This window comes from Orbicella franksi, chromosome 2 (genome assembly GCF_964199315.1).
Source record: "Orbicella franksi chromosome 2, jaOrbFran1.1, whole genome shotgun sequence".
NCBI lineage: Eukaryota > Metazoa > Cnidaria > Anthozoa > Scleractinia > Merulinidae > Orbicella > Orbicella franksi.
The window spans coordinates 16,017,557-16,039,511 of record NC_138146.1 but is presented as its reverse complement, the minus strand read 5'-3'; the positions used below and the strand labels follow the sequence as shown (position 1 = coordinate 16,039,511).

Sequence of the window (21,955 nt, the reverse complement as noted above, 5' to 3'; positions counted from 1 at the left end):
ACAACACCGTGGCTGGAATGACGTCCAGTTACGGGAAAGAAATTGAATTGAAAAAAAAACCCCGCGATTTTGTGGGTGTTGCACGGCAACATGGAATCTATTTGTTTTATACAATAAAGAAACAAACAAACAAAAAATTGATAATGACGTCATCTGTGCCATAATAGGTGAAAACCGATAAAACTGCGAAAATCATTCGACATATATAAAACTAAACTGTAAATTATTCGTTCTTTATTTCTGTCTCCTGTCTCGCAAATAAACACGAAAAGGCAGGAGGCTGACGCGAAAACATAACGGTTCATTTAGCCTCCAGTTACACTGAAAACAACCGAGTTCTTCAATAGCTTAATCAAGCAACTTATCCCAAATCTAACTTTTCTTTTATTGCGTCTGATATTAGTATTATGACAAATAATGGATATTGTTTGCTTGTTTATATCTTCCCATCTACACATTTCCGCCAACAGGAGGACAGGAGGAGGTACCCGTTATCGGAGATTAAACTGCAACTGTACCTTAAATTTGAAAACTCTGAGCCCTGATCTGATGTATCCGTCTGTAAGAAAAATAATAGGGCTTTTATTGAGCACGCGCAAGAACAAGGCAAAGAGTGTCCTCATACATGGGAGATCAGGTGCATGCATGCGTGAGTGCTTTGTTCCGGCGGCAGTGTCTATTACTCATCATTATCTGTACGGCTTCGCTGCTCTCGTTAGTTAGTCCACCGCTGAAACAAACCACTCGCGGGCAAAATCCCATTAGATACGTAGGCTACATAGGAGATTAAATGTGCCTAGTAACTCAGGAGTGCTGTCGCTTATCTCACAATTCTTTCGCAAGAACTAAAGCGACTAGGAGTAATGCAACCCCCCCTGGGATGGAATGCTTGTCTACTATGCGTACCCCTCTAGACCAGATACAATAATGATATTTTAACGGGAAGCTTTCTCACCCGTAGGTGATCTACAGAAAGGTCCCGATCCAAAATAACATTAAATTATTAAAAAATAAATACACAAATTAAAAAATATATTAAAAATACAAAAGTAAATTATAGACTAATAGATTTAACCAACTTGATTGGACTGCTAAATAATTTGTTCCGTATTTTTAAACGTGTGCCCTGCTGTTCGAAAGCCGATTAACACTAACCCACATTTAAAGTGCCACTGAAACGAAATTTTCGTACTCTGTTTTATTATCCCAATCTATAGTTTCAAACGTGCTTAAAGTAATGGTGAACTTTATTTCTGTCAAATCCTAACGGAAAGTGGTTTTTTTAGCTGTTGAAATCGACTTTTTGGAGCAAAACTGTGTCCGGGCTCTGGAACCGAGTTTAAGGACCTTGTGACGTCACTGGTTGTATTAACGCAAGAAGCGCTATAGTTCACTTGATTTATTCAAGTCTATTTTTCATATTGTCGATACCTACTAGTTTTCTACCTTTTAATTTGTGCCCAGCCTTGACAGGAAATACACATCATAAACGTTGGAGGGCGCCAGAGAGTGTAGATTCACCAAAATATATGCTACAGATTAGAACAACTCAGTATACTTTTCGAACATCTTGAGTACTCGATTGGAGATTTCGAAGACGAGTGTGGCAACTTTTATATCACGTCCTGAAGCCTAAACACGATATTTCGTCGTCTGTTTTCAGCCTGGTTCTGAAATTTGGATTCTCACGTTCATCTAAGGTCTATTAACAAAGTTCGAATATATCCTCGGCAACTTTACTGCATTAAAAGCCGTAAGCGCTCAACCATCCGCACAATCACGAAGTTATTAACGGTCCACAAGCTTTGAGTCGAGTACTTCTTTGCACACAGAGGGCATCTTTTTATGATACTAATAAGCGAGAGTTCTTGTGGTAGACAAAATGTATCTTTGAAAAATTGTGATCCACAGCAGGGTTTGCTTTATCGCCGCATACGTATCAGTGTAAACAAAGCGGGAATTTCTCTTCTCTTTTACACGTATCTCCCAATTGCAATATTTCACGGCCGATGGATTACTTTAAGTTCTTTAGCACATACTTATGTCTATGATCTTCATTTAATAGTATCCAAGTTCAAAACAATTCGTTAAAACGTCACTAGTTTACACTCCTTTCGAAGGTCACGTATTAAACAGAATTTGAACGGCTAATTTGCATATATGACTTTCGCCGCCGACATTGTCACGCTTTCTCTCGTTTCCTGAAAACATACCTGTACGGTCATGGCAGCTTAGTTTACCTTTAGAGTTTAAATTCGCTCCCTCATATAAAAGAGGAGGGTTTCTTAAATTGTTGCTTTCGTGATAACTTGTAGGATGTAGCAGATGCAACTAGACTAAAGGTCACTGTGGCACAATCTCGTCCGCTGTGAAACTCACAAAGCGTCCGGTTTCCTCCAAACGAAGCGACTCGAAAACTCGAAGCGTTGTTGCTCCTATTCGTGCAGCAGCAGTCCGGATAATATTTTCACAAGCCGCTTTCTCTTGTTTTCATGTCTTTTTTACTTTATGAGTGTAGATATTGTTCAATTGAGTGCTGGCCATTTCACCAAGAGTCCCGATCATTGTGCGATTTAAGAACTCCCACTCGTTTGCTTGCTTACATAAAATATCCTGCAAATATCCAATTAAATAGACTGGAAAGCCCCAGGATCGACTCTCGACCTCTTCATGTCTAAGGCTACTGTTATTATCTGCTTTACAGCTCTGAGATGTCCTTAAGATGTTTTTTGGGGGGGCTTCGAACAGTGATCTCTTCTCCCATAATCACTCTAAATTTTCAGCGCGGCATGAGAGTAATACAACCAGTGACGTCACTAGGCTGTTTTGGCCGCGCCAAAATGGCCGCCAATTTTGGGCTTAACCAGCCAACTTCGAACGGCTGAAAAAGTAGTTTTCGCTTACCGTATGCGAAAAAAAAAATTGCAGTGTTTCCAAGTAAGGTTGAAACTTTATTACTAAGCAAAAATCTCACATACAAAAATTTCGTTTCAGTGGCACTTTAAGTGTACATTAGTTTGCGTTCTTCCCAGCGGATTTTTGAGCAAAGGAGAGACTGCTCGCAATCTAGATTAACAGTAATTGTGAAGAAGACCTCTCGAAGCCGACGGCCAACAGCTTGCCGACAGAAGGTTGACAGGTTGTTTTGGGAGCTGTTTTTCACAATTACCAGATCAACAGTCAATCGAGGAATCGATTTCTCTTATGTAAAAGTGTTTTCCTGGAAGCTAATTGGCCATATACTACGGCAGGATGACAAGAACAACTGCGACATAGCGACGACCTGGGCATCAAATGATAGAGGACGAGGACGACCAAAGATCATCCTGGGACGTACAGTAGAGAACAAAAGCAACCGGAAGTAGGTTAGAAACCTTTGACAGAGGTATAAAGAGCGCCAGAAGACAGAGGGAAATGGCGGCACTCTGAAAAGAGGCCTGATGTGACACTTAGTCAGATGAGTTACTTATCATGAAAAATAATTTTTCATTGCTTATGTTCTGTGGAGTTTGAAAAAATTGAAATCCAAATTCACGTTAACCCTGAATTAGCTTTCTCGTGCTGGGTGAAGACATGTCTAAGTACACAACACAAGAAAATAATCCATCAGGATAATCAGGATCTTTGCTGTAACCTTAAGTGGGAAGAACGAGTTGCAAATATCAATTGTCGATAAAAATGTTTGTCGTTTGTTAGTTATTATCATCCAGACCTTCTGCAAAGGCAATTGGTTGGATTTGTGCCTGTTCTTAACGCATCACCGATATCTACGTCTGGGTCAATGTTGCACTATTTAACGCGCCTCGCTTTCAAGAGTCGCGATTCCACGCTGAAAACCTCGCTTAGGTAACCAATCAGTGTGCGAGAATTCTCTGAACTATGCGATTCTATGAGAAAGATGACTGCAGACAGTGTAAACTATATTAAGTCCATCTGGATATTGAGCTGAAGTAAAGAATTTCCCCGCCCTCAGTCAAACTTTCCTCAATTCACTTTTCTCCGCACGTGGAAATCTTATTACTAGTTTTTCTTTTTGCAGCTTATTGAGGGAAAATGTATGGGATAAGACTTACCCCAACAGACGTTTTGAAAAACGCTCCACTTCCTTTTAATTCTAATTCATCTTTGACTCTAAAGAAAGACACAAAAAGTAAATAGTTGAGAAATACAGTTCAAATGACACATCAGATACAGTCCGTTGTAGGGTAGAGTTAGTAGAGGTACAGTGTAATCGTATATAATTCGAGTGCAATTTTAAAAGGATTTATACAAAGAGTGATCATCTGAAATTCCCTCAAAATTGAACTAGCCTTAAGGAGAGTGCAATTTGAAAGAATTTTAAAATATTACGAGTAGTTTAAATCCTTAAGAGCTTACAAGATTACTCACTTGTTATATGACTAAGAAAATTATGCTGCAGTGCAAATTAAAAATCAATCAAAAATTGGCCTGCTCTCAGCCAAACATAATGAAATGTTTTTCCTGCCGGCTGAGCTTGCGAAAGTCAGGATGTCAGTGTCACGCTCGGTCACGTGATTCAGTTTTTCTTCTCTTGCCGGACAGTGCAACAGTTTTGTCCGTTTTCGCGTGAAAAAAAAAAACAGCGCTTTAATTCGATGTTATCGAGTTATGCCGCCTAAATCGAGGGTCACCCAACGTCTTTTGGCCCACAACGTTAGTCCAGTGCGGGAGTCTCGAAAACGTTCGAGCGAAGTCGAAGTCGAAGTCGAAAACAGAAAAACCCCACTCACAGCAGCCCAGGTCAAGGAATTGGTGCTCCAGTTTGGTGGGTGAAATCCTGGCGAGCTTCAGATAGTATGTCTCATTGCCCTGGGTTTCACAGCATTCCTTCGTTGGGATGACCTCAAGGACCTGAGACGCCATAATCTGCATATAACAAGTGACCATATGTCCATTAAGCTCACCAAAAGAGAGAGGGTTCTGTCATCTTGGTGGCTCACATGGGCTTTCGTACATGCCCTGTATCCTTGACCGAAAGATTTTTACCTGTTGGTCTGACTATCTGTTTAGGAAGATTTGCCACACCAAACATGGCTTCTCCTTTCGTCTGCAACAGCTGACTTACTCAAGGGCCACCGAGCTGTTTGAGAAGCAACTCAAAGTCATTGGGCTCAACCCCAAGCAATATGGCCTACACAGTCTCAGGTCGGGCGGAGCATCCTCTGCAGCAGCTGCTGCCATCCCAGACAGGCTCCTGATGCGTCATGGGGGCTGGCGTTCACAGACAGCTAAGAATATGTACATTAACGAAATTGAACAAGCCCTTCTGAGGGTTTCTAGAGCTCTCTGTTTGCAAGGAGGTACGGTTACGTCGCTAGTCCTGCGATATATTAGTTGTTTTCTCTCCAGTTCTTTCGAGATTCTACACCAAGCTTGGCTAATAGTCCTCTTTTTCCTTATTTCGTTCTTTTCTATTCAAAGTTCATCAACAGAGCCGATCTGTAGAGGACTCATGTTTTAGTTGATTTTTTTCGATCCCAGTGACAATTTTTCCTAGGCTCTATGCTTTTTCTTCTTGTCAATAAAGTGCGGTTGCATTGTCGTGTGGCAGACAAACGGCATTCAGTGTGTGAGAAATGTTTTTCCTGCCAGCTGCGCTTGCGAAAGAGGCAGGAAATGATGTTCTCTCACACTGAATGAGTGACCTGGGTACGAGTCAGGATGTCAGTTTCAGGCTTGGTCACGTGATTCAAATTTTCTTTTCTCACCAGACAGTGCAACAGTTTCCCCACCCTCCCACCCCTTAGCGAGTTCTTGCCTAAAGTTTACAGAAGTGTATCAATGTTTGGGTAGTTTTTTCCTGTTGTTGACTCCAATTCTGTTATCATTGTGATGTTGATAGAAATGTCAATAAAGTGCTGTTGCACTGTTGTGTGGCAGACAAACGGCATTCAGTGTGTGAGATGTAATTTTCTCAGTCTTGCACTAACTAGGGTTCTTTAAAACGCATATAGTAACTGATGACACAAACAATGCCTTGAGCTACTAGCAGACATTAATAACCTGGTTGCAGGTCAAAATATTACCAAATTAAGCTATATGCATGGTCTCCTGTCACAAGTGAATTAGTTTTCCCTGGCAACTATTCTATATACAAATATCCCACATAATAATATACATGAAAAAATTACTCGACTGATTGGCTGAGAGCAGTGCAGGTCAAGTGTAATACCAGTGCAAATTATACATCGTAATTCTGGATTATGACTGGCTGAAAGACGATAGGAAATTTTCTAAGTCAATGATATCACGTAAAATGATCATTGATAATAATAATCGATATTTAAACAGGGTGACCCCTTCAGTCGCAGGACTGGTATCAACGGGAGCCCTGTATAAGGTAAAATAAAAAGAGCATGTATAAATAATATATATCTATAAAAAAGTAACTACTATAAAAGATATGCAGAAATGTTTAAAAAATTAAAAAGCTTAAAAAGGTAATAGCGTTCTCATAAAAATTGGATATCGAATTGAAAATGTTCTAAAAAATAACCTAAGAAAAAAAATCAGAGATAGCCTTGAAACGTTCCTTAGGTGGCAAAATCTTTATGTTCGTTGGAAGGCTATTAAATGTGCATGCACCATGATAATAAAAAGACTTTTTAGCGACATCTAAACGAAATTTGGGAAGTATAATGTCAGTGATTGACGATCTAGTGCATCTGTTAAAAACATGTTGGTTGTCGCTCTGGCAGCGTAACAGGAAATAGTCTTTAAAGTATAGGGGAACTTCTCCGACCAAGCACTTGTTAACTAACAGTGCACAGTGCTTTTCCATGGTTTTTGTAAGAGGTGGCCAGCGTAGGTTCTCGAGTATTGTTTCCGTGGCTATGTCAGGTTTAAAATTTTGTGCAGATACTTTGAAAACAGTTTTCTCGAATGAGAAAAAATTTCTTCAAGAAAGATCTTCCGGCACTCCCTCCATACGAATGTTTTCATGTTTATATTATAATAAGTAATCATACAGTTTTTCTTGTTCAATTTGGAATTAATTTGCACTTGTGAGTTTTTCAAAAAGCTGAAATTGCAAACACTGAAGCAGCTCATGCAATTTCAGCTTTTTGAAAAATTCACTTGTACAAATTAATTCCAAATTGAACTCAAAACCATATGATCACCTGTATACTTATTAGTTTTCTAGTACGTCAAGCTGGACGGCAAACACTCCTCTGGCATTTCCTGGCAACATGAATAAATTAAGGCTGAAAAACTAGATGCAGCTTTTTCTACAAGCTAACTTACGAGTAACCTTGAGAAGAACCTCCCTCTTGAGCACTGGCTGATAATGCCCTGGTTGTTGGATCCTGTGAAACAAAGACAAACTAACTGACTGACTCTGACTATATTTACTACTAACAAGTGACGTCTTCTATTTCTTGGCATTTATTACATCCCTTTTGATATCACTGGTTATTCTTGAAATCTGATTGGCTGTCAGCAGAGTAATTTATTCTCAAATCACACTATTTTTTGCTCTAAATTGTAACTTTTTCCTGGCCAGTGAAGATGGAGTACTAATTAAAACAAAACAACCAATCAGGTTTCAAGGCTTTTTCAAATTAACCAATCACACTGCATGGAAATGAAAGACAAAAAAGCCATTGTTTGGCAAATTTTGGTACTGACCAAAATCTTGTAGTCTTGTATTTCAGCTACTAAATTGTGGGATTTCAAAACAGATGCAATTAAGTGGCAATTGAACTGAGTGGAGTGTAATTTTGTCTGAAACCATACTAAGTGATTTCAAATCAAACTTGCCCTGTATGCTCTTTCTATTTTTGAAATCACGCGTATGATTTCAGACCAAATTGCACTCCACTCAGTTCGATTACCATTATAAATCTATCTTTTAGAACCTTTTAAATACAGATAAAGTAATGCAAGCAGACCTTGCATTTATTTCGAAACAAATTTGATCTTGTCACTATTCAACTGCAGAGTCAATAGATGCTTACAATCAAAGACTTGTATTCTTGTATCATGTCCAAATCCTCCTGATCAAGCCTCAGAGCATAGTCCTGTACACCCTGAACCCAGTACTTATGAACAGCCGCACATCCACCAAGACCAATCTCATGTAGGGCATATTCCATTGCATCCTGCATGAAGGAGATAAGCATATATCCTTGAAAGTCTGGTTTGGGGTGGTTTGAGTGTTAAAACTAATTCACAGTTGCTTTGCATTACAGGGCTATGCGATTGGCTTCACAAACTCATGCCACTCTGTCATCTAATCAGAAGTAAAACAACAACCAATAGTGTCTCACTTGCTCACATTTTCCTGCACATCTAGTCCACTACATGTATTTGCTGAGAGTTTTGATTAGTTCAATAGCTGTCTGCATCCTTTGTGATTGGCCAGAGTGATTGCTTTGGTTTCAGTTTTACAACACTCAATAATTTTGAAAACTGTTCTATGACCTTTAATAACTAGACAGTAAATTGCTACTGGGCAAGCACTAAACAATACTGGCTTTTAAACAATCGTAATCGCAAGTAATAAATATGCTTGCTTTGGGTTAAGTTCTACTTGTCTGATAAAAAAAAGTCACACAGCCTGCTCTTTAACTCATTCACAGTCAACACGAGGCTGTTTTCACCAAACAGGTCTGAATCAATGTATTGTACAGTGGTGTAGGTTGTTCCTATGAACTCTGTGATAACGGTGCAGTGCTCTACCATCTGAGCCATCAAGCCATTCAGGAGCAGTCACACATTTTTTAACATTCTTTTTTTTTTTCAGTTCTGATTGGATTGTTGGATTCTCTGTAACAGTTGCAATTGGCTAAAGTGATAATTTAATTTTGATTTTAACAGAGAGGGTTTCCAAGCATGATTGTGTAGAACCTATCTTTCTTACAGGAAAACCTGTTCTCCCATTCAGTGCAGCATTATCCACGCCTATTCTCAAAAGACGACAAAGCTTAGTGTTGAAGTCATCAAGAATGTCTGTTAGTATTTCCAGGGAAGATTCACTAGCCACTGAAAAACAAGACAGCTACCTGTTAACATAATCAATAATATCAGCAACTTGTTGGAAATAAAATAAAGCTCCCACTTGTCTGATACCTTAACTCACTCAATTTAGAACAAAACACACATAATTCACACTTTATTGAACCTCCTCAGTAGGCCTTTTTCTAGGACAGATAAAAAGATATACAAAGAACATTTTCTATGGTTTTGTATTTAATTCAGCTACTACCCTACTCAAACTATGTGTGATTCTTATCTGTTAAAAGCCTCTTCCGCCCAATAGCAAGAAGCGGCAAGCAGTACTGCTACTACCACCTAGCTGATCTGATGCTACCCAATGCAGGTTACTCCCCAGTGTTCTGTTAGGTTGCCCCAACAATTAATTCACCGGTATCCATTTGTACTCCTGGGTGGAGAGAGGCACTGTAAGAGTTAAGTGTCATGCACAAGAACATAACACTTTTACCCCAGCCAGAGCTCAAACCTAGACCACTTGATCCAGAGTCTAGAGCACTAACCATTAGGGCACCATGCCTCTGCTGTTAGCTTAATAAGTGTTGATAACAAAAAATGAAAACTGACAGAAAAATGTTTTAGAAAACTCACTATCAAATCCTGCCATTGCACATAAGGTAGCTACAGACCTCATCAACAAATGTCTGTTGGAGGCACTGTCTAGCTCAGCACATGTTAACTTGGCTTGGGATCCATGAGCACTACAACAGACGGTGTAAAATATTGAAATTAAGATAATTTAATTAATCACCCAATGTATAAAACTGTTTTTTTTGTCCATGAAAAATATGACTGTGCTTATGACCCAAAAAGGACACAAAAACAAGCAAAGTACATGAAAACAAACAGAATACTATGTACAGTGTGACAAAATCTCATAGACTATAGATGTGTTCCTTTCTCTTAAGATGGTCATAGTTAAACCAAAAAATATAGTCGACAAATTATTTTTTGCAGTTATATGTCTCCCTGTCCCTGGGTAAAAGGCCTGTCTGTCTTCTAACAAGAAAATATTCCAGTCATAAGCCAGAGCTTGCATATCAACTTTTATTCTTAAATACTTTTACTTAAATGCTATCACCGCACCTTGAGTTTCATGTAGAAATAAGCAATCCATAAGTTTGCAAGTGGAATACACAACAAAATCAAAACATTTGGTCCCCCATGGCTTTCTTAAACTTAAGATATTTCTTAGCAGAGCATGAATAAGTGTGTGAGTGGTCACAAGGCGAGTGTCAACTGTATCTTATAAGAAATTTAATGGAAAGGAACTTTTCTCTTTTGTTTTTCATTTTCCCTGTTTATATTTAAGCCTCATTACCTGATAGTTTCCTGGGCCCTTGATAGGATAGTGGTCTGTGTTGGGGGTGTCACAACTCCTTTACTGGAGCAGAATCGCTTTGATCTGGGTGGGTGGGCAGGTAGAGAAGACGCTTCAACACCCTCTGATTTCTGACAAAAATAAATCTGTTAGATAGGAGGACGTTTTGACTGATAAAATGAATGCATGAAAGACCTATGGAAGAGAACATTAGACTTTAGTCTCTATGGTATGGACCCCACCACTCTTGGTCTGTTCTGTCAAGGCCTTAGGCAGATATTCTCCCAGCACAAACCTTGTATTTGTTTAATAAGATATACTGAATGACTGATATGCTTGGGGTGAATAGTCAAATGATAAATGAAAGGACATTGAATGCATCAAATTTATAGGAAAAATACTGGATAAAAGGGTCAATACTAAATAAACTTACCCCTCCTTCTCCATGCTGATGTTGTGCTGCCATCAACATAAGCCGCATGCGTCTTTTGTGATGTTGTAGCTCAATACAGTGTAGTGTTAGGTTCTGAGAGTGTTTGTCAAGTGGGGGCTTAACAGATGCCATAAACTTTGCAGGCAATCTACAATAACCAAATGCCAGTGGTGAATAGATATACATATACACCTGTTTAAGTAAGATTGATTTGGTTGGTACTGATGGCACTAAGTCACGCTTAGCAAAAGACAACCTTAGAGTTTACAAAGTTTTAACTTAGGGTCCTCGTTCTTTGGTTTTTAAATTGGACTGCTTAAAATTCTACACAAGTATATCAGCTATAACAATAGGGATGACAAGCTTACACAACTCCTATCCACATGTAAAAGCCAGTGTAAAGTTTTACTTGAATGAGTATATCTTTTAAGGATCTGCCGCTTTTGTATGAGATGCTGGGGACATCTTTGGAAATTTTGCTGAGCAGTGATTGATTTTGGATTAAATGCCAGTCTTATCTGAGTATGACAGCTCTACGCATCATGACATCTGTACGTTTGCTTTTCTTTTTTTTCAATTTCCTTCTCACGACCTTTTTTGCTACACATTTGTTTCTGAACGGCAGACACTTTATGTCGTGTCATTAGCAGGACATTTTACAACCAGAGTAGAGCCTCTAGAGGTCACAGGTTTCAAATATCGTCATAAGTTTCAAATATTTTGGTTACTTGCACTTTATATCGTGATGCCAGGTCTGGCTGTTTGATTATAAAATTGTTGCAAATTAATTACGTTGCTTCTTATCATGGATATTATAGTTATCTTAGTCTGAATTTTCAGAGATAGTTGTAGCTTTCCTTCTAGAAAGCTATAAGTCTGTCTTAGAGAGACATTTTGATGTTTCCTGTATCAATTTTATCAAGCTTTTTGTCTCTTGAATTTGATGTTTAGGTATATACCTCCAGTTTTTTCATTCTAGCACCTCAAATTTAGTCTGTTGACTGTTTTTTGTGTTGTATATACTAGTGTTTTTTTGTTTTTCGGCAAAGCGTTGTCTTGAGGGGAGAGGGGAGGGGTGGATCTTTTATCTACGGCCTTTCATCTCTCAGTCTCCTCATCAAGATTATTTTCATCCATATATTACAGTATATTTTAATTCCATTTTCCTCCTTGCTAGATTTATAGCTCAGCTAAGTCTTATTTCTCACACTGCACCACTAAGAATGATACGAACTATCTATTAGGTGTGCATGTAGACTTTTCTTACTTACTCGTCTTTAGGTGGAAAGTGTTCTGAGGAAGGTTGGTGTAATCTTGGTACTGCATATTCTGCTGCTTTCGGTTCTGTTATTTCGATGTGGAGACCTGGTGTTTTGGGCAGTGGAGGGTCAATCTCTCCCCAATGATCAACACAGCCAAAAAGCGCCGCCATCTTGAGTTTTGTTCCCCCAAAAGTACTGGGAAGGACTAGTATTCATGGTGTCATACATGGAGCACTAAAAGTCAAATTGGTGACGCTTGGCGAAGTTCTCGCGTGACAAGCATGCAAAGTAATATTGTTGGCGACGATTCTTTACTATGTGTCTATTTTTGCCATCAGTGACCTAACATGGACTTCGGGGCAAACGTCAACAATGAAAAGTCCCCACTTCTTCACTCTGGATCCTCAAAACCGATACATTCGGCGTTTTCGAGAAGTCTGTCCCAAGAGGAAGCGATTCTTGGGCTCAGCAGGTCGAGAGAATTGTCCGAAAAATACAGGTTGTATCGGAGAAGATGGTATATGCTGCTTGTGCTGTTTGTCCTAAATTTCTCTAATGCATTGGTGAGTCGAAGAGCAGCAGCTGTGAGAATTCGTTAGTTCCGCTGTTAAATGCAGTCATGTTAACGGACTCAGAGAAATCACCATATCGAGGCGGAAGTGTAGTTAGGGACCTTTATTGAGTGGGATCACGACTTTTTAAACACTTATGCATCCAGTTGTCAAGTTACACATTAAACTCATATTGATAGTCCCCATCTAAATGGTCAGCAATAGGGGAGAGCGTGGTAGTTCTGGCAAAGTAGGTTCATTGAACTGGAAAGTTGTTAGCCAAAATTGACTTTACCTGGCAAAGTGAAAACAAAAGTTAGGCGACTCTTCGGTCTAAAGTAAAATTTAGACCAGGCTAGATTGCCTTGCAATCAATCAATCAATCAATCAATCAATCAATCAATCAATCAATCAATCAATCAATCAATCAATCAATCAATCAATCAAACAAACAAACAATCAATCAATCAATCAATCAATCAATCTCTCTGTCAGATAGTCAGCCCATCAGTCAGTCAGTGAGTTAGTCAGTCAGTCAGTCAGTCAGTCAATCAATCAATTAACTTTATTTATACCTGCTTTTTAGCCCTTAGGAAAATCAGTGACTAGAGATTACTTTATCACCTTTTTTTAACTTCCCACTGGTCAGCCTATAAAGTGACTTGCACTAAGTTATTGTACATTGCATAAGTCAGTCCTAAGAGATGTCATCTGCTCCATCTCCCCTTCTAACTACACATGCCTCAGATTTCATTTAACATGCACGTTCTAATGTCTGACTGTGGTAAATTTTGTATGATGAAATTACCAAATGTGTTGGACAAGGTAGTCTTTTGTTTTTGTTTTTTTTTTTAAAAATCGCATGTGATGTCTTGGGGAATTTATTTGTCTTTTTGTTGTTCCAAGCCTTCAGCACTGGACAGAAATAAATGTATCAAATGATTACTTTTTCAATTTCCAAGCTGAACTTACTAAAAACCTTTGTCAATCTTTACTCATTCTTATTCTTCCAGTGACCCACATTTTCTGTACCAAACTGGCATGAATAAATGTGTTGCAAGGCACCTATTAAAAAGATGCTACAGGGGTTGAACGGTCATTAAGACATATACAGAACAGGGGTGGAGAGGGAGATTTGTACCAAATTTTAAATGGGGTTCCACTGTGTGTTGATAAAACTGATCAGTAGGTGAACATGTAGTCAGAGTTAAACTTCTATTTTTAATTTATGATTAAGTTAGGAAATTTAGTTTTGCATTAACTGATAAGGTGTTGTTTTTCTCCCTCTTCAAGATATGGTTGAGCTTTGCTCCAGTGGCTGATCTCACTGCTAAATATTACAAAAGATCTCTTGATGACATAAACTGGCTTTCCATTGTTTACCTGCTTTCTTATTTATTGTTTGGCTTGGTAGCAGTTTGGATTCTTGATGTCCTTGGATTAAGGACTGGGGTAAGAATAAGTCAACCCAATTATAGGCCTGAAATACAAAAAGTGAATAAGTTGAGGATGGGGTGGGAGGCATGAAGGCCTAATGGTTAGCATACTAGACTTGTTTGCTGGGTTATCCCTGGCTGGGATCATTGTGCTTTGTTGTTGTGAATGAGTATAAAGTCACTTTACTCTCACAGTGGTCTCCACCCAGGTTTGTAAATGGGTACCAGCAAATTTTATGCTTGAAGCAACCTGACTATTCTCCTATTAGAATCACTTAATGGTCATTACCGTCTTAGGAAGTGTGGGACATTTAGCTCAACGCAAATGTTAGGTGGGGGGATTTCACTTCCAACTAGCTGGCAGCTGTTATATTCTTAAGTGTACTGATGATGTAAAAAAATTAATGTTTTATTTGCTCTTCACTTCTAGATTCTTTTAGGTGCCTGGTTGAATGCTGTTGGTGCAGCTGTGAGGATGCTTAGTGGATTTGATTTTGTTCCCCAAGATACCAAATTCATTGCAGTAATGGGAGGTCAGACCCTTGCTGCCCTAGCCCAACCATTTCTTCTTGGTTCCCCTACTAAGCTGGCTGCTTTGTGGTTTGGAGCAGATGAAAGGGCCACAGCAAACATGATAGCATCACTAAGTGAGTCTTTGGGAAATTTTCTTAAAACAAATCTGTTTCTCAGGAATATTATTTTTTTTTGTTAATGGACATCCTGATCAGAAAGGTAGACATGTCAAGTTCTTTAGCTTAAACACAGTTATCACACTGTGTTTATAATACAGAGCTCTGAAGTCTCAGGCATTGAATGTGAGACTCACGGAAATGAATTCAGTCTTACGCTCTCACGCTGAGACTACTAGAATTCTCATGCATGTTTTTGGATATAATTTACTCCTTGTTTGCATTGTATTTGTTTTGAACAATAAAAAGAAAAATCTGAGAACTAAACATTTACTTTTAAAGCATCACATTTCCGCTCAGAATGAAGGAAAACATGTCTTGGCTACTGTACTTCAATTTTTCAAAACTTTCTTGTGGAGGGGGGGGGGGGGCATACCCCTAGACCTCTGTAGTAAGGTAAATTGTCTGCAGTGTCACAACTGACAGTAAGGTGATGTCCGTGGTCTCACAACTGATGGCTTTACCATTTCTAATCTCACTCTTTGCCAACAAATCATCTAGAGAGCTCTGGTTTATAGACGATTGTTGATCAAAATATAGTTAACATGATTTACAAGTAACTAGTAAGAACTCAAGAAAAAAATTTAAGTGTTATAATTAAAAGCATTTCAATATTAATACTTTTTATGCAAACACAGTCCAATTGTTTTCAATGTGTTTACTTCTAGGTAATCCTGTGGGTGTTATGGCAGCTAATGCACTGGCTCCAGTGATTGTCAATAAGAATTCAGATATCCCTTTCATGGTAGGTTCTTGATTGCAGACTGTTCTTTTCATATACACTGACAGAGGTGTCTATGAAAAGATGAAACATGTTTCAGAACTAAAAGTACATGTCAACTTATTTACTCCTCAGCTCTAAACAGTCAAAGTCTGTTGATACATGCACACACCTTATGGTGCTACCAAAAAGCATCTAATACATACTGTATTAATTTGTTTCTGGTTGTTATTAAGCATGTCGATTTTAAGAGAAAATCTATGGTTCAGGTTTTAGCATGCAGGAAGTATGGCCATGTTAAGTATGTGTCCATAAAGTAGGGTTTTATATATTTGTTTTTTGTTCTTCCTTGTAGCTGGAAATGTTCTCAATTCCTGCCTTTCTTGGTGTTGTAATGGCAACTTTTGGAGTTTGCAGTAGCATCCCTCCTACCCCACCCACAGCATCAGCAGAATCAAAATCAGAGCCTTTCTTTGTTGGCCTAAAGAAGGTGAGATATTTTTATTACTATATATAACTTGGGAAAGGGTATATCAATTGGAATTGAGCTATTTGGTAGATCATATTAAATGCTGTTTAGGTGCTGTTTATGCTTTAAGAGGAGGTTCAATTTTAATCACTCTGTGAATGAATTTTCAATTAAGTGTGTTAAAGTTCAAATAAGTGCTACCGAACACTGCATCACTGACCCTTCCACTGACAATGCTTCACTGACCATGTCTGTTTAACAGTTCTGTGTTTAAATACTGCACTTTGTGATGCATTGTCTAGAGTGAATGGATTATTTTCAGAACAGAATTTTTATTCATAGTGAAATATTGTGCATTAATATTATAATGTAACAGCCACCTTGGATAGAAAATTGGCCAGTCTATTGAAGGTTTTAATGCACATGTATTGACTGGTGCCCTGTGAGTAGTTGGGTTAGATCTCCATCTGCTCACAGGGTAACTGACTGAAGAATGGTAAGGATGAAGAAACCCGTATGCTGTACAAGAGGACTGCTAGCTGTTAAAGGGAGGTAGCTGCAGTTAGGTTCAACTGTTTTTAGAACGTAGCATTCAGTATTGTTTAAAGTCTCTGTTTCACATCTTGAACAGGTATTAAATGTTGCACCCTTCCCATAACATTTTGGGTTAATTTCTACAATTAATTTCTTAGTTGCACACTTCTTTTAGCTTGTATGTGAAAAAGTGCATGAAATACAAACTGTGATTTGATAATCTCCATTTCCAATGTTCATTTTGTACTTAATTCCCCACTCCTCCATGTTATGGTGGAGCATTTTAAATTGATTTTGCTACCTCTTCAGACCTCAGATAATTATTGGTACTAGATCTGATAGCATTTTCACAGTCCATATTATCTGTATTGATCTTGACTTGTTATTGTTCATTCTTTAGGTGCTACAGAACAAGCCTTACCTTGTGTTGATGGTGACATTTGGTAGTGGGATAGGCCTTTTTACATGCCTTCAAACACTTCTGGAGCAAATAATCTGCCCACGAGGATATAGTGATGTTAGTATGAATCTAGTGCTAAAACACATTAAGTATATTAGCTTTTTTCGTGTGCCCAGCATGATCTTGGACCCTTATCAGGGTAGAAAGTTTATTATCGTTATCGTTATCGTTATTGTTATTATTATTATTATTATTATAAAGTTCATCAAACTCTTGAGTATCTGAAGCAATGTAAAAAAGGTAAAAATTCAGTGTATATTAGGTGGCTTTCACTTATTATCATGACCTGGTATTTTAAAAGATGGATAATCCTATATCCGCCAGATAAATCACTTCTACTGGTTAAGAGTACCGGTAGTTTGTTTTGCTAGCCCTGATCCACTGGGTGGTGATACATGTAAGACTTAATACCAATCAGTAGGTGAAGCTTTGCATAGTAGTGTATGGACACTACTATGCATTGCACTACACTTTTCAACAATAAGATTCTGAGCTCAAGATTTCTATCTCACGATAGTTTGCACCCTTGTCCACCATCACGCATAGAAATCGAGAGAGAATAATTGAATGGTTTTAGTATAAATCTACTGGCTAAATCCTCTTCACAGACACTTCGAAAATGCAAAGAAGAGGCCTCCATGCATTTTGATAACAAACACACACTGCCAGACTACCTACTGTCAACAACAGAATAGAGAGAGACTCAGAGAACGGCATTTGTGATAGAACGCTATTAGATTTATACAAATAATGTATATTATAGAGTCTGCCAAATGAAGTTTGGAGAGCTGGGTATAAGTGACAGAGTTTTCTAGAGCCACAGCTGAGAGCAGTTATAGTTTCTTGAGTGCACTCCAAAATACCCAGAGCAAGAGCAAAATGAATTAAGCCTTATGTGCTGCCAAACTGTATTAGGTATTTACCATACCATTTTCAGCCATACATATGTGTAGATGTAGCCATCTCAGGCTGTGCTTGTTTCAGGACTTGGCTGGCATAGCAGGTGCTGTCTTGATAGCAACTGGGCTTGTTGGAGGTGGACTGGCAGGTGTCTATGTTGACAAGACCAAGAAGTTTCAAGAAACGGCTAAAATTTCATATGGATTAGCAGCCATATCCTGCTGCTTGCTCGCAATAGTAAGTAGGACCTTAAGTTCAACCTTAAAAAAATTCTGCATGGCTTTCACTTTCACATATTTTGTGCAGTTTCATAAAATATCCATATACCCTCACAGAAGGGATTGGAATTTCGGGGGGGGGGGGGGGTCTCTAAGCTGAGGGGGATACAGGATGTTACAGAATGGGGTTCAAGATACTGTAAGGATGTCTGAGGGCATCCTCCCCAAGAAAATTCTGAGTCAGTGTGTTACAATGTTTCATCTTTTTAATTTAGGGGATTCAAGTGAACTCCCCAAACCTCCTAGATCTGCCCCAGCTAAGATCAAAAGAATTTAAGGAAGTGTATGAAGCTTAATTGGAATTTCCAGAGGGGTAAGGGTCTTGGAAAAAATCCCTTCATGGGAGAGGTATGGATATTTTTTGAACTACACATTCTGTTTAACTTTCCTTGTGCTGTCTTCTTTTGTAGGTAACTCAGTTTCCAGGCTACCCTACTCTTGTTGTAGCTACCTGTGGTTTGTTTGGCTTTTTTGCATTTGCTCTCATGCCTGTTTGCTTGGAAGTTGGAGTGGAATGTACCTACCCTGTGGCTGAGGCGACGAGTGCAGGACTACAGTGGATGGCAGGGTAAGGTCATTGTAGTTTGCTGAAAACTTTAGCAACTAAATATACATGCAAAAATTTCAGCGTGCTGATTGCCTGCATTTATGTCAATTAATCCCAAACAGTGCAGAAAGTTGATAAAATAGAGTTCAGAAAGTTCAAATTAAATTGCTCGTATATTATTAAAAAGTAATCAAATGATTTTTAACGTGCATTTTGGAATAAAATAACCACTTGTAAATTTGTCCAGCACTGCACATTGCACTCACCCTACAGCTGGCTCATGTAAATTTTTTTAGAATTTGAAAACATACTTGTGCTTAGTTATTCCAAATTGTGCTCAAAACCATTTGATTACCTTTGCAAAAAATAATATTACTGTAACTTCTCTTTCATTTTTTCCCCTTTCAGACAAGCTACTGGAGTGGTCTTCATATTAGGTTGCCAAGCATTAGAGGTTCGTAAGCATTTTGAGTCTGCAAAGTGCCAGGACATCTCAGATGATGGCAAAGTCCCAGATCTTCAATATGCCATGTATTTCATGACGGCAGCTGCTGTTGCCATGGCATTTCTCATAATCTGTGCATTCCATCCTCCGTACAAGCGCCTGGACATGGAGAGGAGAAAAGCAGCACAAAGAATTCTACAAGGAAGTGCTCACCAGAGACTGCCAGCTATACCCAGTCCATCTGATTCAGACCATACACATTCGCCAGAGGGATAAACTCCTTTGCATGTCACTGGAGAATTATAAATTCATAGTGAATTCAGTTCTTATGCTATGATTATGCAGTTGCTTGACCTAAGGTAGATTTCAGGCCAAGTCGCGACTCACGCCGTAGGCAGAGATTAAAGTTAAAGAGATTTAAACGCTTTTACAAGATTACTACATATAGAGGTAGTCCTTTTAGGCCAGTAAGGCGTTTTAGTCAATGAAAAAATCCCAGAGAACTTGAGTCAAATGTGTTCTCACAAAAAGCGACGATTACATAAATTTAATTTAAAAGAAGATTGTTAGAATGTCGTTTGTTTTGGAATGGAACCGAGAATGGAATTGAAGTGAACTAGGTGACTCATGAAGTTATGGGTCAGTTATACATTTTTTTCAAAATTAAATTACATGTATTGTTAACCGTTTCTTTAGATTGTTGTTATAAATTCGGTAATTTCGTACTGCAAAGCGTACCAGCATGAGTATTCCTGGAATTTAAGTTTGGCGTCCGTTTTCTCGTTTTCTTTTTTTTTTTGGTGATTTTACGTGAACGGTTAGTCTAACGGTTATTGTATTTACAGTTCATATTTCTTTGGTAAGAAGTTAACCGTAAACCTCTTAAAAGAGAAAGTGAGTAAAAATGACTGATCAATATGTGGTTTCCAAAACGTCGAGCAGCTCGCAGTTTTGGTGAAAGAAGAGGAATATTTAACTATTATTCCACCAGCGCGCATAGCGCCGAGTTGGCTATAATCATTTCATAGTCTATCTAACAAGCGCAAGTGGAATAATTGTTTCATTTAAAAAACGCCCCCAAAATATAGAAACTAAACTAAAATAAACATAAAAACGTCCCCAAAAATCACGCGTACGCTTACCATATTTGTAGAGCATGGTATAATGGCTCATAACATGATGGTTAAGCCAATGAAAACTCTTGGATTGCATTATCCAGCGATCCAGTTTTTAATAAAAAAAACAATAGTCAATTTGCCTCTGTGTCAAAAGGAGTCTTCGCGCGAAACTGTTCAACAGTAGACGGCGCAGGGCTTGATTGGTCCCACAATTCCACGGAAACCAAGCACAACAACAACAACAACAAACAAACAACAGAAAACAACAATCTTTGTGCTCCTTACATATATTAGAAAAATAACATTAAAGACCTATTTAAGAGTTACACACAATCAAGAACTCTGCTACACTATTTTGTAAAACTACAATAAACTAGTGAGACAATCTCAGATGGTGCAGAGCGCAATTGATAGCTCTGATACAGTAGTCCCATAAGTACTCACCCCTGCTCGGTTCACTTCCGGTTTGTGTCTACCTTGGTAGTCTGCTACGGCTTTTCCCCTTTGCAGTGTGTATGTTTCAAGGTTGTATTTTCATTCAAGGTCCAAACATTACGCACAAACTAATTACTACTGGTGCTTTAAGTTGATTTTCGTTCATTTTAAATTCAACAATACGCTGAAGCAGCGGCAAACGTGACAATTTAGCTCTTCACGCCAACTTTGTAACTTGATACTTTTGTTTTCCTCGCAAAGCCATGTAATATGAAACCCCTGTTTTCTCCAAAACATACGGAAGATGTCCTTGTTTTTTGGAGATAAATGAAAGAAAGTTAAATATCTGATGTAGTGATGAAGAAACGGAACAGAGACGATGTTTTACTAAAAATGCAAATTTTTACCGATGAACAAGAACTAATTTAATTATCAGATAGTCACGAAATACCACTTTCTTTTTCTGTTGCCACCTTTGTTGTTAACAATAAAACAATTCAAAATTAACACACAACGATATTGATGGCTGAGAAGCTTTTCAACGAAAAGTATTGAAGATAAACAGCGCTACTTGGCCGATATGAATGAGTCTCCTCAAAGACTGATTAAATTAATTTGAACTTTCATTAGGTGCCACGGCGTCTGCAGCAATATTTGAGCATTTTCCTGGTTTCTTTTGTTACAAATTTACAATTTGCGGAGTATTAAAGCCACTAACTTGAGAACTTTTTGGTCTCTCTTACAGACACAATTAAGGCAAGAAATAAACAAGTCGCTAAGGAGAAGCAATATATTTGAACCATGACAAGCACACTATTGTAGATTGAAAACAGCAGATGACATTTGTTGAACCGACCTGTTTGTAATTCTAAACGCTACGCAGCCACAGTAACGTTTCACTTTTGCAGTAAAAAGGGACAATTGGCGCTACCTGAAAAATAACTGCCGTCCTTGGTCACATGACACGATATATAAAATACTGCGTGTAAAGATAGTGTATAACACTAACAATGCTAGAACGCATGCGTCTTACATGTTAAGCTCTACCATAGTGCACTCTGCACTAAAAATGGTAGAAAGGCTGTACAGAATACCTCATAACAAAGATTTAAGGGTAATGTAAAAATGTTTAAAATTTTATCATTTTATCTTTCCATCTTAGCCCTCTAAAGTGCTGTGTTTTTTGCCTTTGCTATATTTGTTCATTACCGCGCTCGTTAGCTCGCTATCGTTATCGTTGTCTTGTCCTGTCCCGTCCCGTCCCGTCCTGTCTTGTCCGTTTGACCAGGGTTTAAAGCCCTGGTCAAACGGACTCGCAAGTAGTCGCAAGTAACCACAAGT

At 38.5% G+C, this 21,955-nt stretch overlaps 2 protein-coding genes across 2 annotated transcripts in view; one reads left to right on the top strand and one right to left on the bottom strand.

The window, feature by feature from the left end:
* LOC145478268 (STAGA complex 65 subunit gamma-like) overlaps positions 1 to 12,201 on the bottom strand; it is a 20,397-nt gene extending 8,196 nt beyond the window's left edge. Inside the window, exons 1-9 of the mRNA XM_081456231.1 lie at positions 12,041 to 12,201; positions 10,770 to 10,917; positions 10,337 to 10,467; positions 9,607 to 9,716; positions 8,885 to 9,006; positions 7,980 to 8,123; positions 7,267 to 7,328; positions 4,074 to 4,131; positions 519 to 559 (exon numbers count right to left, since the gene is read on the bottom strand). Of these exons, the coding sequence (XP_081312357.1) occupies positions 519 to 559; positions 4,074 to 4,131; positions 7,267 to 7,328; positions 7,980 to 8,123; positions 8,885 to 9,006; positions 9,607 to 9,716; positions 10,337 to 10,467; positions 10,770 to 10,917; positions 12,041 to 12,201 (977 nt within the window). The remainder of the gene's footprint in view (positions 1 to 518; positions 560 to 4,073; positions 4,132 to 7,266; positions 7,329 to 7,979; positions 8,124 to 8,884; positions 9,007 to 9,606; positions 9,717 to 10,336; positions 10,468 to 10,769; positions 10,918 to 12,040) is intronic.
* Positions 12,202 to 12,364: 163 nt separating this feature from the next.
* Positions 12,365 to 20,509, top strand: LOC145478261 (solute carrier family 49 member A3-like). The gene is made up of 9 exons (XM_081456221.1): positions 12,365 to 12,594; positions 13,876 to 14,034; positions 14,449 to 14,665; positions 15,376 to 15,452; positions 15,784 to 15,918; positions 16,832 to 16,948; positions 17,876 to 18,028; positions 18,480 to 18,637; positions 19,025 to 20,509. The coding sequence occupies exons 1-9, from the start codon at positions 12,379 to 12,381 to the stop codon at positions 19,335 to 19,337; spliced, it is 1,545 nt and encodes a 514-aa protein (XP_081312347.1). The 5' UTR covers positions 12,365 to 12,378; the 3' UTR covers positions 19,338 to 20,509.
* Positions 20,510 to 21,955: the final 1,446 nt, after the last annotated feature.